Consider the following 13,624-nt stretch of genomic DNA (forward strand, 5'->3'; position numbering starts at 1 on the left):
TTAAAGAATATATTAAAGATAAAAGCAAAATATTATAAAATAAAATAAAAATATGGTATTTACCGTAGATTGTAATCGGCTATAAAGTAATTTTATCAACACGATTATTTTGAGCGTAGAAGCTAGATTATCGAGTAAACGAATTGTTATATTAAGTAACTACGAATAACTTGTTCGCTAGTAAGTTTAAATTTCAACGAAGGTAATTACTTTTTCAGCGGCACGGTTACAATACTTCACCGTGGACGCTAACACGGTATGCGGTGGCGAATCTTCATTTTAGCCTGTCTCCTACTAAAGGGGGTGAGTAAATACGATTCTTCCTCTTATTTTTCAACAAAATAATTTCCGTCTAACATTCAAACTGCCAAACCTATCAAATTGAACGACACGTTTCAGTTCCTGGCAGAGTTAACGCTAACTTTTCTTAATTTACCATTGCTATTGCATCGTTTTAATTATTATTATTGTCCATATGTAATATATTTAAATACACATTACAAGCCAGTAGCTGCATTGCTAAGTGAAATTTCTTCCATGAGTAATATACATTTTTACGCTTCAATTTCATAATAATCCTAGCAAATTTTCCAAGAAGCATTATATTAACAAAGAAAAAATTGAAAAACATCGCGCAAAATTACAAAAATTATTATTTTAATTTATTAACTCTTTAAGAACAGTAATTCTTTTCGAAAATTTTGTCCGATCAGTCTCTAGTTATTATCATCGCGTAGTTCACCTAATCTGCATTCATAGATCCATCTCTCTAATTTCTAATAACAATAAAAATAAACTTGTTACAAAACCTTGGTCCAATCACACTTAACATACCTAAAATACTTAAAAATCTCTACTCCAATGTCTGATAAAAATCAAAACCAAACGTGCTATAAACTCTTAGTCGAATCGCGTTTCTACTTCCTCTATCCTGGAGAAAAATAAAAACCAAACATACCGTAAAATTCACGTCCAACCACACTGCCCCGAGGATCGCAGAGTTAAAAATCCTATGTCGATAAAGGTACCTGCATATTTCCGTCATAGATACATTTGCAACGCGGAATAGAGAAAACGTAACGCAATGGTGAAACGTAGCTAGAGTGGAGGAAGAGTCCGCAACGGCGTGAAACAATCGAACGTTGGATAAACGGGATCCCTTATGGGCAGAAACGTACGTGAAAGACTGAATCGGTGGTCAAAACCGTGCGGAGGTAAGAAAAACACGCGGCATTACTACAAAGGGGGTAGGTCGGTATGTCTGCGTGGGTAATTACTACATTATAACCCAGATATCGCGGTGGGTACATAGCCTGCGATGCCGTTACCCAGTGCTCTGACCCAGAGCTAAGGGCGACTCGAGACCCGGTCGATGTCTTGAAATGGTGCGCGGCGTTCCGATCCGGCTCATCCACGTCTACTACGAAGTAACGTTTTATCGTCGGACCTTCACCACGAATCGGTCTTACAAGATTGCGCGCAAAAATCGCACACGAAACGACCGGTTCCGTGATCTTACCTTCCCACCCTGCATTCTTAGGGACCGACACGATTTCAATTCGTTGCTTACTTTTTTTCCACCGCTGCTCCGACAACGTTCATTCTTCCAGACCGCACCAACCTTTTAAATATTTTCGCGTCACCGATCAAAATTAATCACCCGCGACACGCGTTATTATCCTTGCCAAATATTACGTACGCGACCGTTTCGCCAAAACCGACATTTTTTACCTACATCGGAATGATTTAACGCTGAACTTATCGTGCCCGAATTTCCCAATTTTTTATTCGAGGTTGTGACTTTTATTAGCGCGACGATTTTTGTAATAATATCCGTGTAATCGATACACAATACATTTTGGAAATAGAATAGAAGATCAAAGTTTTTCGCTTTAGACGTCGTAATGATTTTACCTTAAATAATTTTATAAATTTTGAAATTTTTCGAGTTTTATGCCAACATTTTTTATTGCAGATATTGCGATATCCGATTTATTAAAATTTTTGGTTTTAGATATTGCGATGATTTAATGCTTACTGTAATTAAATTTCTCGAATTTTTGTGAAAATTTCTGCATGTAAATATTATAGTTGTCACATTTGACGCCTGATAACATGATGCAATAATAATCGTATAATTTTTTTAAATCTATTATACGTGACAAAGTATAGCACGCGCTAGAATTTCCAATATTTTTCCAGTAATTTAAAGTGGTGTATCTTGGAAAGAAACCACGGCATTGCAAAGTAAATTTGATTTTATAGGGCAACGTTAGTTTTCTTAATCGAAAAAAGTTACCATCTTTGAAATATTTTCATTCATCGAGTCAACGCACGGAGAAACCCAAGAAATGTGTGCTATCATTTGTCGCGTAAACGGATAAAATTTGCAGTGAAAAATGTAAATTACGATCGATCTTTCCCGATGCTACTAAGACAAAAAATATATCATACGGGTACATAGGTAAAATTTGCATATATTACATTAATCTCGAGAAATTCTGAAAATTATAGGACTCGCTATCATTTTGTCTCTTTTTATTTTATTTCTCCTTAATTTCATATGTAGTCATTTGACCAGTCAAATCACCCATCATGTCGGGCATTAATTCAATGCTATTTAATAATGGTATTTAATACTTTATGGTATCGGTGTGATAACGGTATTTTAACATCAACAGACACCAATATTAACGCACGTTAACACACACTCGCGCGTACGCGTAAATGGACCAGCAAAAGATTTCGAATTCTTCCCTAAATTCCTATTCTTTCCGTTCGCCATAATTTTCTCAACGCTCTAATTTTTCCATTATTTACGAGGCCGGTTTAGATTCACGATTAATAAATCATAAGCTCTTCCCTCGGTATGAAGCACCGGATTAATTACCCGTGCTTGCCATTCGGAAATAACGTTTCGCCTTTAACGTTCTTTTATCGACTCGAACTTACAAAGTAGACCATTAAAATGTTACGGATGTAACGAATGGTGTCTCGATTATACATACCGCGGTTACCTGGCGTGCAACTTTCTGTTTTGTTACTTAATACGTATAACGTGGCCATGCATCGGGCAAGATTTTTCACGATCACGTTTCAAAGAAAGTTGTCCACTATTTATGTTAGCGGAGGAATAAACGACAGGCAAGGCGGACACACGTTCCTTTCTCGATCGTTAGTTCGCATTTTTCCTTAACGATATTTTATGGCCAATTTTAGCGAATTATATCAGACGGTCTATACGCGACGGTGGCGTGATAGTTGCTGCAGAGACCGCGGCGATGAATGAAGCCAAGTTCGAATGAATGAAATACCTCGCTAAGACGATAGGAGAGATTCTCGGAGGTACGCGAGACCGCTCGCAGCGGCGCGATAATCATTACCCTTCGTGACTACTATAATTTTCATTCTTTTTTCCTGAAATAGTCCGGCGATCGGTATCGGCGATCCTCGCAGGCTCGGAGTAACGGAAAATTAATCACGTCGTTGTTACGAGAACAACCACGGTTTACTCTGCTCGTGTATCGTTATTACGCTCCGTAATGAAACGTCTTTAGCACTGGCACTACTGACACGGACAATGTGTGTTTAAATATCGTAGACGATGTATAATAGTAATTAATCTTTCGCGAACCAGAAGTATTAAGCGAAGTGCAAATTAAGAGATAACGGCCTACAGAATGTACGCGCATATATACAGGTAAAACAAACAGACAGAAATTCTTCAAACAGAAAAGTATTCGATATGGTAATTAATATAATAGAATTATTTTTCGACGCAACGTATTTTATACGAGTTATTGAGTATTCGAGGCGTGTTATGTATTAATTGGGTAAAATAAAAAATTATCTCTCGCAGCGGTATAGATATTTAATATCCGGATATCGAGTTATTGAGAATAACGTATTCGGAGGAATTTTTTTAGATAAGAATGATAATTTTTAGAAAACGGTAATAATTAAAATAATAAAATCATTTTCTAGGTACTTAGGTATTTAAGCCGAGTTACGGTAAAACCAGACAATTATTGCAGATAACGAACTGGAGAAAAGATTTAAAATTAGAAGGTATCAAATACGATAGCTAAAATAGAAGATTATCTTTGCAGTAATGCGGTAATGAAAATAATTAAATATGTTATATATTCAATCACTGTAAAGAACAAACTAGGTCGAATTCTTTAATTAAGAATATAAGAAGTAGAGAACCAAACTAATAATATTGTAATGTATTTATAAATTACATAAATCAGCTATATGCATATCAAATCGACTAGCATTGGATTTTTTCAACAGATGGGAGCTCTATTATTTTTCGGAACAAACTTATTAAACACAGTGACTCGTTAATTAGAATTCCACGATTATCTCTACGATAATATAAAAAGTTGATAAAACTTCTTTTCGTATTAATATTACTTATCACAATATTTACTTATTACGCTATTATCTTTTCGGTCAACCAAAGATAGAATATATCGCCCAAAGAAGCAACGATAAGATAAAATAACTTTTCACGAGGCTGAAAATAATTAGCTCGGATGGTAACAGAGACGAAGATTAATTCGATCGAAATGAGCGGCGCGTTTGCAGCAACCGTAAGAAACGACGAGCCCGAGTGATTCCGTCTGGTTCTAACGTTAGTCTCGATTCCGCGATATAACGTGGAAAGATGCGGAATTAAAAGGAGAACGGGCCGACATGCAAACCGTCCGAGTCATTTCACCTGAAGGACGGTCATCGTCTTTTCCGGTCGAGCGGAGATCGCCGTCATCGAAATCCATCACGGGTTCGTTCACGAGTGACCCAGTAAGCTTTCGTCGAATTATGGAACGCGCTGGTCGGATAGCCACGACGAGATAAGGAGATGTCGGAATCGGTGGAGGGCAGAAGCGGAAAACTGAACGTGTATCCGAAGCGCTGAGCTGGCCGATTGACCTGCGGCTAAAGACACGGGTGGTCCGTTATGCCCCAGGGTCACGCGTGAGGCAATCAGCCACTACACCGGTGTACAGGCCCGATGCTCCTATTCCATCGTTTGGTCGCCCCTCCTCGACCCTCCGAACCCGTCATTCGTTCAACAGTCAGAACGGGTTTGTTGATCGGAGGCTGTTGTCTCCCGTATTGGCCATCAGGAATGCACACGACCGGAGATAGCTCTTTGAGCGGATCTTTGCTCTGTGACAAGAGATCCAGGATGAAAAATGCATCTCTCCTCGCGGCAGTCGAAAATCTTTGTCTTAACGCTCAGCCTACCAACCGCTCCAACCACCGTTTTTAAACCGTTCGTTTAAAATTCCGACTTGGACGTTGTCGCTTCGCTCGGTTATTTTTCTTCTAATATACATATGATTAATCGTTCGATATTTCCACTTGTAACACTTTTTTTTCTACTTTCGAGATTCTTTCATTTTTTCATCCGAAAACTAAACTCCTCGTGCTGAAACTGTGAATTTAAAATTTCGCATTCGATGTTGTCGCTTTGATCACTTCGCTCGGTCATTTTTTTTCTAATATACATATGATTGATCGTTCGATGTTTCCACTTATACCAGTTTTTCTTTTTTGAGATTCTTTCCTTCTTTTATGCCACGAAAAGGTCTAAAGTCTTCACTCGGAACTTGTGAATTTAAAATTTCGCATTCGATGTCGTTGCTTTGATCACTTGACTCTTTTCTTAATATACATATGATTAATCGTTCGATATTTCCTCTTGTACCATTTTTTGTCTGAGATTCTTCCTTTCTTTTTTCATCTCAAAACTAAACTTCTCTCTTCGCACTAAACTTGCCACAGTTCAAACGTTTATGTTTAAACTTCTGATTTTAAATTTCGCATTCGATATCACTTTGATCACTTGATCATTCTTCTTCTAATACCCTTTTAATAATGTCCTAATATCCAATTATACTTTCAAATATATATAATTTTAACTGTTCAATATTTCCTTTTATTCCATTTGTTCTAAGGTTCTTTTTTTCTTCAACTATCGATCATTTGACCGTCCATGGTAGGTTTAATGCTTGTATATTTACCGATGTAATTCTCGGAATTTTGTCGTCTCGTGTGCGCTGATGATTGTATTATAAGTATTGGGCCACTTAATATATTTGCAAAAGGCAAGAGTTTTATTATATTCGTCATTTTTAATCTTCTATTTAATCTTTACGTGGGATGATTATGGAAGATGACAGTGAAGGTCTTCATCGTTGAAATTTATCGTTAATGTTATTGTTTTTGGATGTAATTTTAGGAATTATGGTTCTAGATATGAATTAACGAATAAGAATAACAGTGCCATCATCTGTTGTGGTAAATTAGTAGAAATGGGAAGATTTAAATAAAAGAATGTTAACAACAATGGTGAAGATAATACAGTTATATTTTACCTCGATATGCATGGCGTTCGAGCCAATGAAAATATGTCATAATTTCCTATATCCATCTGTAAGAGATTAAAAAAGAGAGGGAATAAAATTTATTAACATTTTATATGTACAACGGTAATAAGAAAATGGAGGACAGAAAAATACATATTCATTTATTCAAATTTAATTCAATTTAATTCAATTTAATTCAATTTAATTTAATTCATGCATTCAAAAATATGTATTTGGTTTTATTATTACGATACATAATTAAAAATTCAGTTAAGTACATCAGTTATATTTTTGCTTTTTATTATTTTTATATTTTTACGAAATAGTATGCAGTATATATTTAAAATAAAATGTACAATATTTTTACTGAATTTCACAATTTGTTAAGAAGTAAAAGAAGATACGTCCAGTTTATGGAGATGATGCTTTTGGTGAGACTAATATACGGGTACTATTATAGATGTAGAGTACTATCATAAACAATAAATTCCTGTTGCTTTGTCATTATCATTCCTTATATAATCATATTACTCGTTAAGTAACTGTCTCAAATCTCAATAACTCGAGTTTTAAGAAAAAAGCTGAAACCATGGAGTTATAGATGTTCCAACTTATTAAAATCATAATTTTCCAGTGAAAGAAGTTTAACAAACGAAAATTCGTCATACAGAAGCTTTATACATATGAATAATAATAATTTTCCAATTGTATTAGCTTCAAAAACGAAAAATTCAATCTTCAGACGTGAATTCTTTATTTTATAAATTTAGTATATTGAAAAGTTTTAAAAAGAATCAGTTTTTTAAATTTCTAATTAAAATTTATTTTATTCAGCGCATAATTCAGTGCATATTCAGTGCATAATGAAGTTTAAAAGTAGCATTTATAGACACGATTATCTGTAATTATTAGATTGATTGTATAAGTAAAGTAACTATCAAGTAAAATAACTATAAAGTAAAGTAAGATTCATTGTTGCAATATAATTTCTTCTTGTAAAATTGTGGTGATCCTTCGTACCACCTAACGTATAAATCTTCTTTTGTCTGTCATTGTAAATGCAAAAATTGAAAACAAGAAAGATGACGGGCTATTCGACTAATTCGACTAAATTCGACTAACGGAAAATTTGTATATTATTTGCAATTATGGTATGTATTCAAATTATCTTATACGGTATATCTTACGTTAAAGAAAAAAGACAATATTAATTAATATCCGACGTCTGATAATACATACAAATGTAGGTATAAACTCTTAATTAGTAGTATGAGTAGCATTAAAAGTTTGAGTTACAGAGCTAAATATAATTCTTAGTTAAATAAATATAAATAGCAACTTAGTTAACCGAACACTGCTTCGAGTAATTCGAGTTAAAGAAAATTTGGCTAGGACACGGAGAAAATCCTAGGACGAAAGAATAAAAGAAGGAAGAAAATGGTGGACCCGTGAAAGATGGAAATACGAAAGATCTCTGGCAAAGTGAAGCTGTAGACACGTTACATCTTTCGTTCACATGTCGGAGGCGCGATTAATTCTTTCGTCGGGATCCGTGCAGAGTAAATTCGTGCGTGGTTACAGGATAATTTAGGTGAATGCGTATGTACGTGTATTCGCTGATTGCACTTGCGAGCTGGTCCGGAATAAAGGCGGGCCGTTCTTAAAGAACTCGCGCGTCTGTAAATTATGTAGCCCGACAACGTCAATCTACTTTCACGCTTTCTCGTCGTTTATCCCTTTCCCCTGGATGGATGTTCTACAAAATACTTGGCTACCTACTTTGCATGGGAACAGGTCTGCAGTGATGCATTTGATTTTTCTGTTGGCAGCTGGCTCGAACGGAGGACGTGGAGGTGGTGGAGGCAATCCCGGGCGAGGATAACCGAAACGATAACTCAGCGTTGAATCGACAAGACAACGACATAAATAGCTCGGACCAATTGGCGTTAGAATCGTTAGGCGAGAAGGATGCCGGCGGTAATCACTATAAACCGGGTGGTCTTCGAGGCCATCCCCTGCCGCTTCCGCCGAGTCGAGGTGGCCTGGGACTGCCGCATCCAAGACCGCACCATAACGTCGCATATCACGGGCCACCGCCACCTTTACCGCCATCCAAGACGTCATCGGAGGCCATCGACAAGATCTACACAACGGGTGGTGGGATTAGCACAGCGGTAGGTGCAGAACCCTGGCCGGCACCCACGCCAGATATGCCGAAGATCATTTCTTTAGACGTGAAATGCGAGAAAAATCTGATGAAAGTTTATCTCGGCTTTGACAAACCGTTCTACGGTATAGTCTTTAGCAAAGGCCACTACAGTAACGTTAATTGTGTGCACTTACCAGCAGGTTTAGGGCGCACATCGGTTAACTTCGACATTAGTATTCACGCGTGTGGCACAGCTGGGAATACAGAGAATGGTTTATATGGGTACGGAGCTGAATCCGGGTCAGGAACGTACTTTGAAAACATTATCGTGGTGCAATACGATCCGCAAGTTCAGGAAGTTTGGGATCAGGCGCGTAAGCTACGGTGTACTTGGCACGACTTGTACGAGAAATCTGTTACCTTCCGTCCGTTTCCTGTCGACATGTTGGACGTGGTGCGGGCCGACTTCGCTGGTGATAACGTTGGTTGTTGGATGCAAATACAGGTCGGCAAAGGCCCATGGGCGTCGGAGGTCTCCGGCCTGGTAAAGATTGGTCAAACCATGACGATGGTACTCGCGATAAAAGACGACGATTCCAAGTTTGATATGCTCGTGAGAAACTGTATGGCTCACGACGGAAAACGAGCACCGATCCAGCTGGTCGATCAGAGAGGTTGCATTACCAGGCCTAAGCTCATGTCTCGATTCACCAAGATTAAGAACTTCGGCGCGTCCGCCTCGGTCCTTTCCTACGCTCATTTCCAGGCGTTCAAGTTCCCAGACTCGATGGAGGTGCACTTCCAATGCACCATACAGATTTGCAGATACCAGTGTCCAGAACAATGCTCCGAGTCTCCTCTGCTGCTGGAGTCTCAGGGTCTGCTAGAGAACCACCATCATCCTCCATCCAACGGACATCCCGATTCCAGCTACGGTCTTCCGCCACCTATCCCACTTCCTCTGGAAGCTTATTTGCAGGCGGCTGCTGGTCGTCCACGGGACGAGAGACGAAGAAAATCTCGAGAGATAATGCCGGCACCTCAGAAGGCTGTCGGCGTGAATCGCATAATACGAGTGGTCTCTACGGGCGATTTTTCCATCGATGAGTCGAACAACGGCGAATCCACCGGGTCCACGATGGTCTTTCCCGTCCGTAACGAGAACACCGCGAATGCTGCTATGATTTGCATGACCACTCCGGGTTTCGTCGTCACGCTCATAGTGCTTCTCGCGGTGTTGCTGTTCTCGTGCATACTCTCCATCTACCTCTGTCTACACCTAAGACCGTTCTTAGGCAAAGCTAGGAAGGCTGCGACGTATTATAACGGGGAACAAAGCATACCTAAAAAGTCGATCAGGACGTACTTCTACTCCTAAGTAGAAACGCTCGTGGCACGTTGAACGGCGGCTCGCTGTCGATCGGCTTTACTTTTGCCTAGAGAACCTTCAAGCGGGTTTCTTCCTCGAGACTGGTTTCACGATTTTCGTAGTTACGAATTATTTATCGAAGCAGATATCACGGTTGACGACGAATCACGGTTTGTCGTTGTTTAACCTACTTCGATACGGAATTGCTCAATAAACCAGTCGCCGAATCCTCTGTTCTACGCGAGGTATACACGGTGACTTACTCGATAGTTGTTATTTTCGTATTTATTTCCAAACCGATCGAGACCGTTCGGGGAAAATTTTTAACTCGCATCTATCGGACGTCGCGCAAACCGGTCCTCTTGGTCGCGCCATTACAGGTATCGTAGAGGCTACAGAATGTCGCAAGCACGATTCTGTATACCGACACGTATCGGACAGAGTATCGTTTGTATTAAAATAAATCAGGATGCTCTCTGCTACGTGTACCGCGTCTGTTCGAGCAGAACGATCAAGTAATACGGATTTGTGCTTCGTCATGATGAATCTTACGCTCAAGCCCTAGCTGGCCACTGTGTATAGACACCTGGAAAAATTTAGTCAAAGATAATCAAACATTTTGCCCAAGCGACGACTTCCTCGTTACAACTACATCGGGACCACGGTATTTGGGTATTTCTTTTTAATTTATCCTTGCTCCTCGCGTATCGACAACGCGTCACTCGATACGACCAAGGCCGAAGTATCGCGAGAAATAAAACGTACGAGATGGTCCGTGTTTCGGAGAAAATCCTTTCCCTTCTTTTCTCCGTTTCCTTCGACATCCTTCACGATATTATCCTTTTCGTATTATTTATTCGTTAAGCGACAATGTTCCAAATTTCTCCGACTTTGTACGCTGTATCACTTGTAACCGTGTAAGAGCCAGTCACTATCGCGAAACTATTAAAAGATGTTATCTCGGTTTTAATAAATCTATGTTTAGGGTAACATTGAATGCAAATGTTTCGCTTCAGTGAAGCGGACAATTTTCTACCTTTAGTTTGTATACGCGCTGCCATGTAACGGAGATTCTTATCGTGTCTGAATAGCATGCCTTTGCCTAATGGAAATTGTCATATTTAAAGTCGCGGTAAAACGTCGATTATCTTTCGACACTTTGACGATTTTTCGAAAAGGGATCGAGAATAATTAAATTTTCGAAAATACGTACTTGACGAACAAAAGAGCGCGTAACAGAGAAATATAAGAAATAGATCGAATATTTCTGGATACAAATAAATTTCGCGTTTATCCTGAAATAAATATTCGAAGGGCATCAATTATCTTTGTATTCTCATTCGTCTCGATATTTATTTGTTATATACGATAAATTTGTTATATATTTTTATATATTTTATATATAGCATATAATAACTTTATTATATATAATAAACAAGTATCTGTCTAAATAGATTATCTTGTTATGTATACATTAAATAACAATAACGTCATCTTCATCTACAATATGCATATTCCGTGTCATTTTTATTCGTCTCTATTTTTTGGACATCGACGCGATGAACGATCGGTTTAAATTTAATCTTCCTTGTCATATAAGCGTTGCATAACTTATTCGTTTTAAAGATAAGTTAAAATTAGAATCTAGACGCGTATTTTAAAATATAAATAGTGCCAATACTCGCGGTGCTACGAGTACATGACTCACATCGCGATAATAATTATTGGCCTCGTGTAATAATCTGCGATCTCGATAATCGACGTTTTACTCTAAACGGGAAACCAAAACGTGTATAATCGTAGGCAATAAATAACAAACGATCCGATTGCACGATAAACGTCAACCTTCCATATGCGAGAAATTCAATTGAACAATACGAATAAATAAAAATATAACACACGAGTGAAGAAGATAAAAGAGTTTACACGAAATGTTAAGATCGAATGTATAAAGGAATAGTCAGTAGCTTGTAACAGCATACGAAAGATTATGATATAATATTTAATATTAACGTAAGCACGTAGGTATAAAGATGTTTATAAATTATTTTTCCTCGACGAGACAATGTATTTTTACAGGAATGTTATTATTTGAACTTTTGTATATGAATAAATGTATAATTATATTTAATACCCTTTTTACATCGATATTCTCGCTCTGTTTGAGATTATTTTCATTTCGGGGAATAAGAGGAAGAGGCAGAGGAGAAGAGCGATCGTTGGTTTGGTGGAAATAGATCGAGGTCCTGTAAATACATTTATTGGCATTACCATTGATTTATGTTAAATAAAAACACAACCTCTCGATTAACAACCTACCTAACTCCGTTTCCTTTCGCTCCAAGTATCATAGTAGTTGTCCAATATGGCGCGTGGTCGCGCTTATAATTGGTGATTGTCATACCCACTTTAACGACTCTCTTTCTCTCCAAGCGCACGAGAATACTCTCTCTCTCTTTCTCTCTCTTTCTCTCTCTCTCTCTCTCTCTCTCGCTTTTTACACGTGTATACATATACTCGTAATTCGTAAGATAACCTAACGCGATACAATTGTTCTGGCGATTTGCAAAAACGTTTGGACGAGTAAGTAAATAAAATGTAACTATCCAAACACCGTATCGTTAATTAATCTGTTCCTAGGGGAAGAAAAAAGACAAACATTTTCATTTTTTCTTACAAAGACGGAAGTGAAAGGGATACGTAGTATGTAAACGACGACCAAGTCTTTCGACAACTTTCGCTTTCGCGCTTGCAACCAGCGCTTTCGGAGCGAAAAAGCCCATCCCGCGACAGAGCTTCCCAGATATACGCACCTTATTTATATGTATAATAACGTATACGTGGTATTCCAAGCTCGGCGGTTACAGAATCCTGTTCAAATGTCTTCCCGGACATTTCGAAATCCGTGTTGAGTTTGGTAGATTTTTAAATAACCTCGCCTACCATGAGATTTCCGCGAGATTTCGTTAACCTTCTGTTGACACTGAACAAAAGAGGAATCGAACGCGAGCAGAAAATGTCACGGCGTGATACATATTTCTTCGAGGTGAAATCGAATCGATTCCATTCGCGTCTAACGTACTTCGTTCGAGTGTCGACGAAAGGTTAGACGCATCGAGGCGTTCGCTAAAGTACATCGAATTCTCGCATCGCTCTAACGTAATAATATAAATATTTGAAAACAGAGAAGAATTTGAGCTTAGTAGTAGCATCTTTCAATTTCCCTGAAAATATTCGCGACATCGCTCCTATTTCCAGCTAGCTGTTATTCTCAGCCTCTTCAGGGCTAACTCCAGAGGTGCTGTTATTACGAAGATTCCGCCGAGAGCCGCTAGTTGTCGCGACCATCGCCGATTCGTAACACACGGAATTTCGACGATCGGTCTACGCATTCAACTAAAACAGCGTTTCTCCCGTATCATGCTCGAAAAAATGAATAATCGCGAACTTCGTTCTTACACGTAAACGAGTACGCTCGTGTAATTTGATTTATTTGTCGCAACGCAAACGTGCTCTAATATCGCGATTGGTTTCGAAACTCTGACACACCTTATTGACGACGAATTAAATCTCGTATATAAAAATAGGTCGGAACGCGCGTCTAAATAGAATAACTTATGCAGTTGCTAGATATGGATAATTTTATACAAATGTAATTTAAATATTATTTTATTTAAAGATACAAATAGGAAGAGCGTTATCGCTAACCATGATACACGAGTATGT

At 38.3% G+C, this 13,624-nt stretch overlaps 1 protein-coding gene across 1 annotated transcript; it reads left to right on the plus strand.

Annotated features, from left to right (window-relative positions):
- Window positions 1–258: 258 nt before the first annotated feature.
- LOC143220548 (uncharacterized) lies at window positions 259–9,907 on the plus strand. The gene is made up of 3 exons (XM_076446168.1): window positions 259–303; window positions 505–507; window positions 8,210–9,907. Exons 1-3 carry the CDS (start codon window positions 259–261, stop codon window positions 9,905–9,907), a joined length of 1,746 nt encoding a protein of 581 aa, XP_076302283.1.
- Window positions 9,908–13,624: the final 3,717 nt, after the last annotated feature.

This window comes from Lasioglossum baleicum, unplaced genomic scaffold, assembly GCF_051020765.1.
Source record: "Lasioglossum baleicum unplaced genomic scaffold, iyLasBale1 scaffold1181, whole genome shotgun sequence".
NCBI classification, from domain to species: Eukaryota; Metazoa; Arthropoda; class Insecta; order Hymenoptera; family Halictidae; genus Lasioglossum; species Lasioglossum baleicum.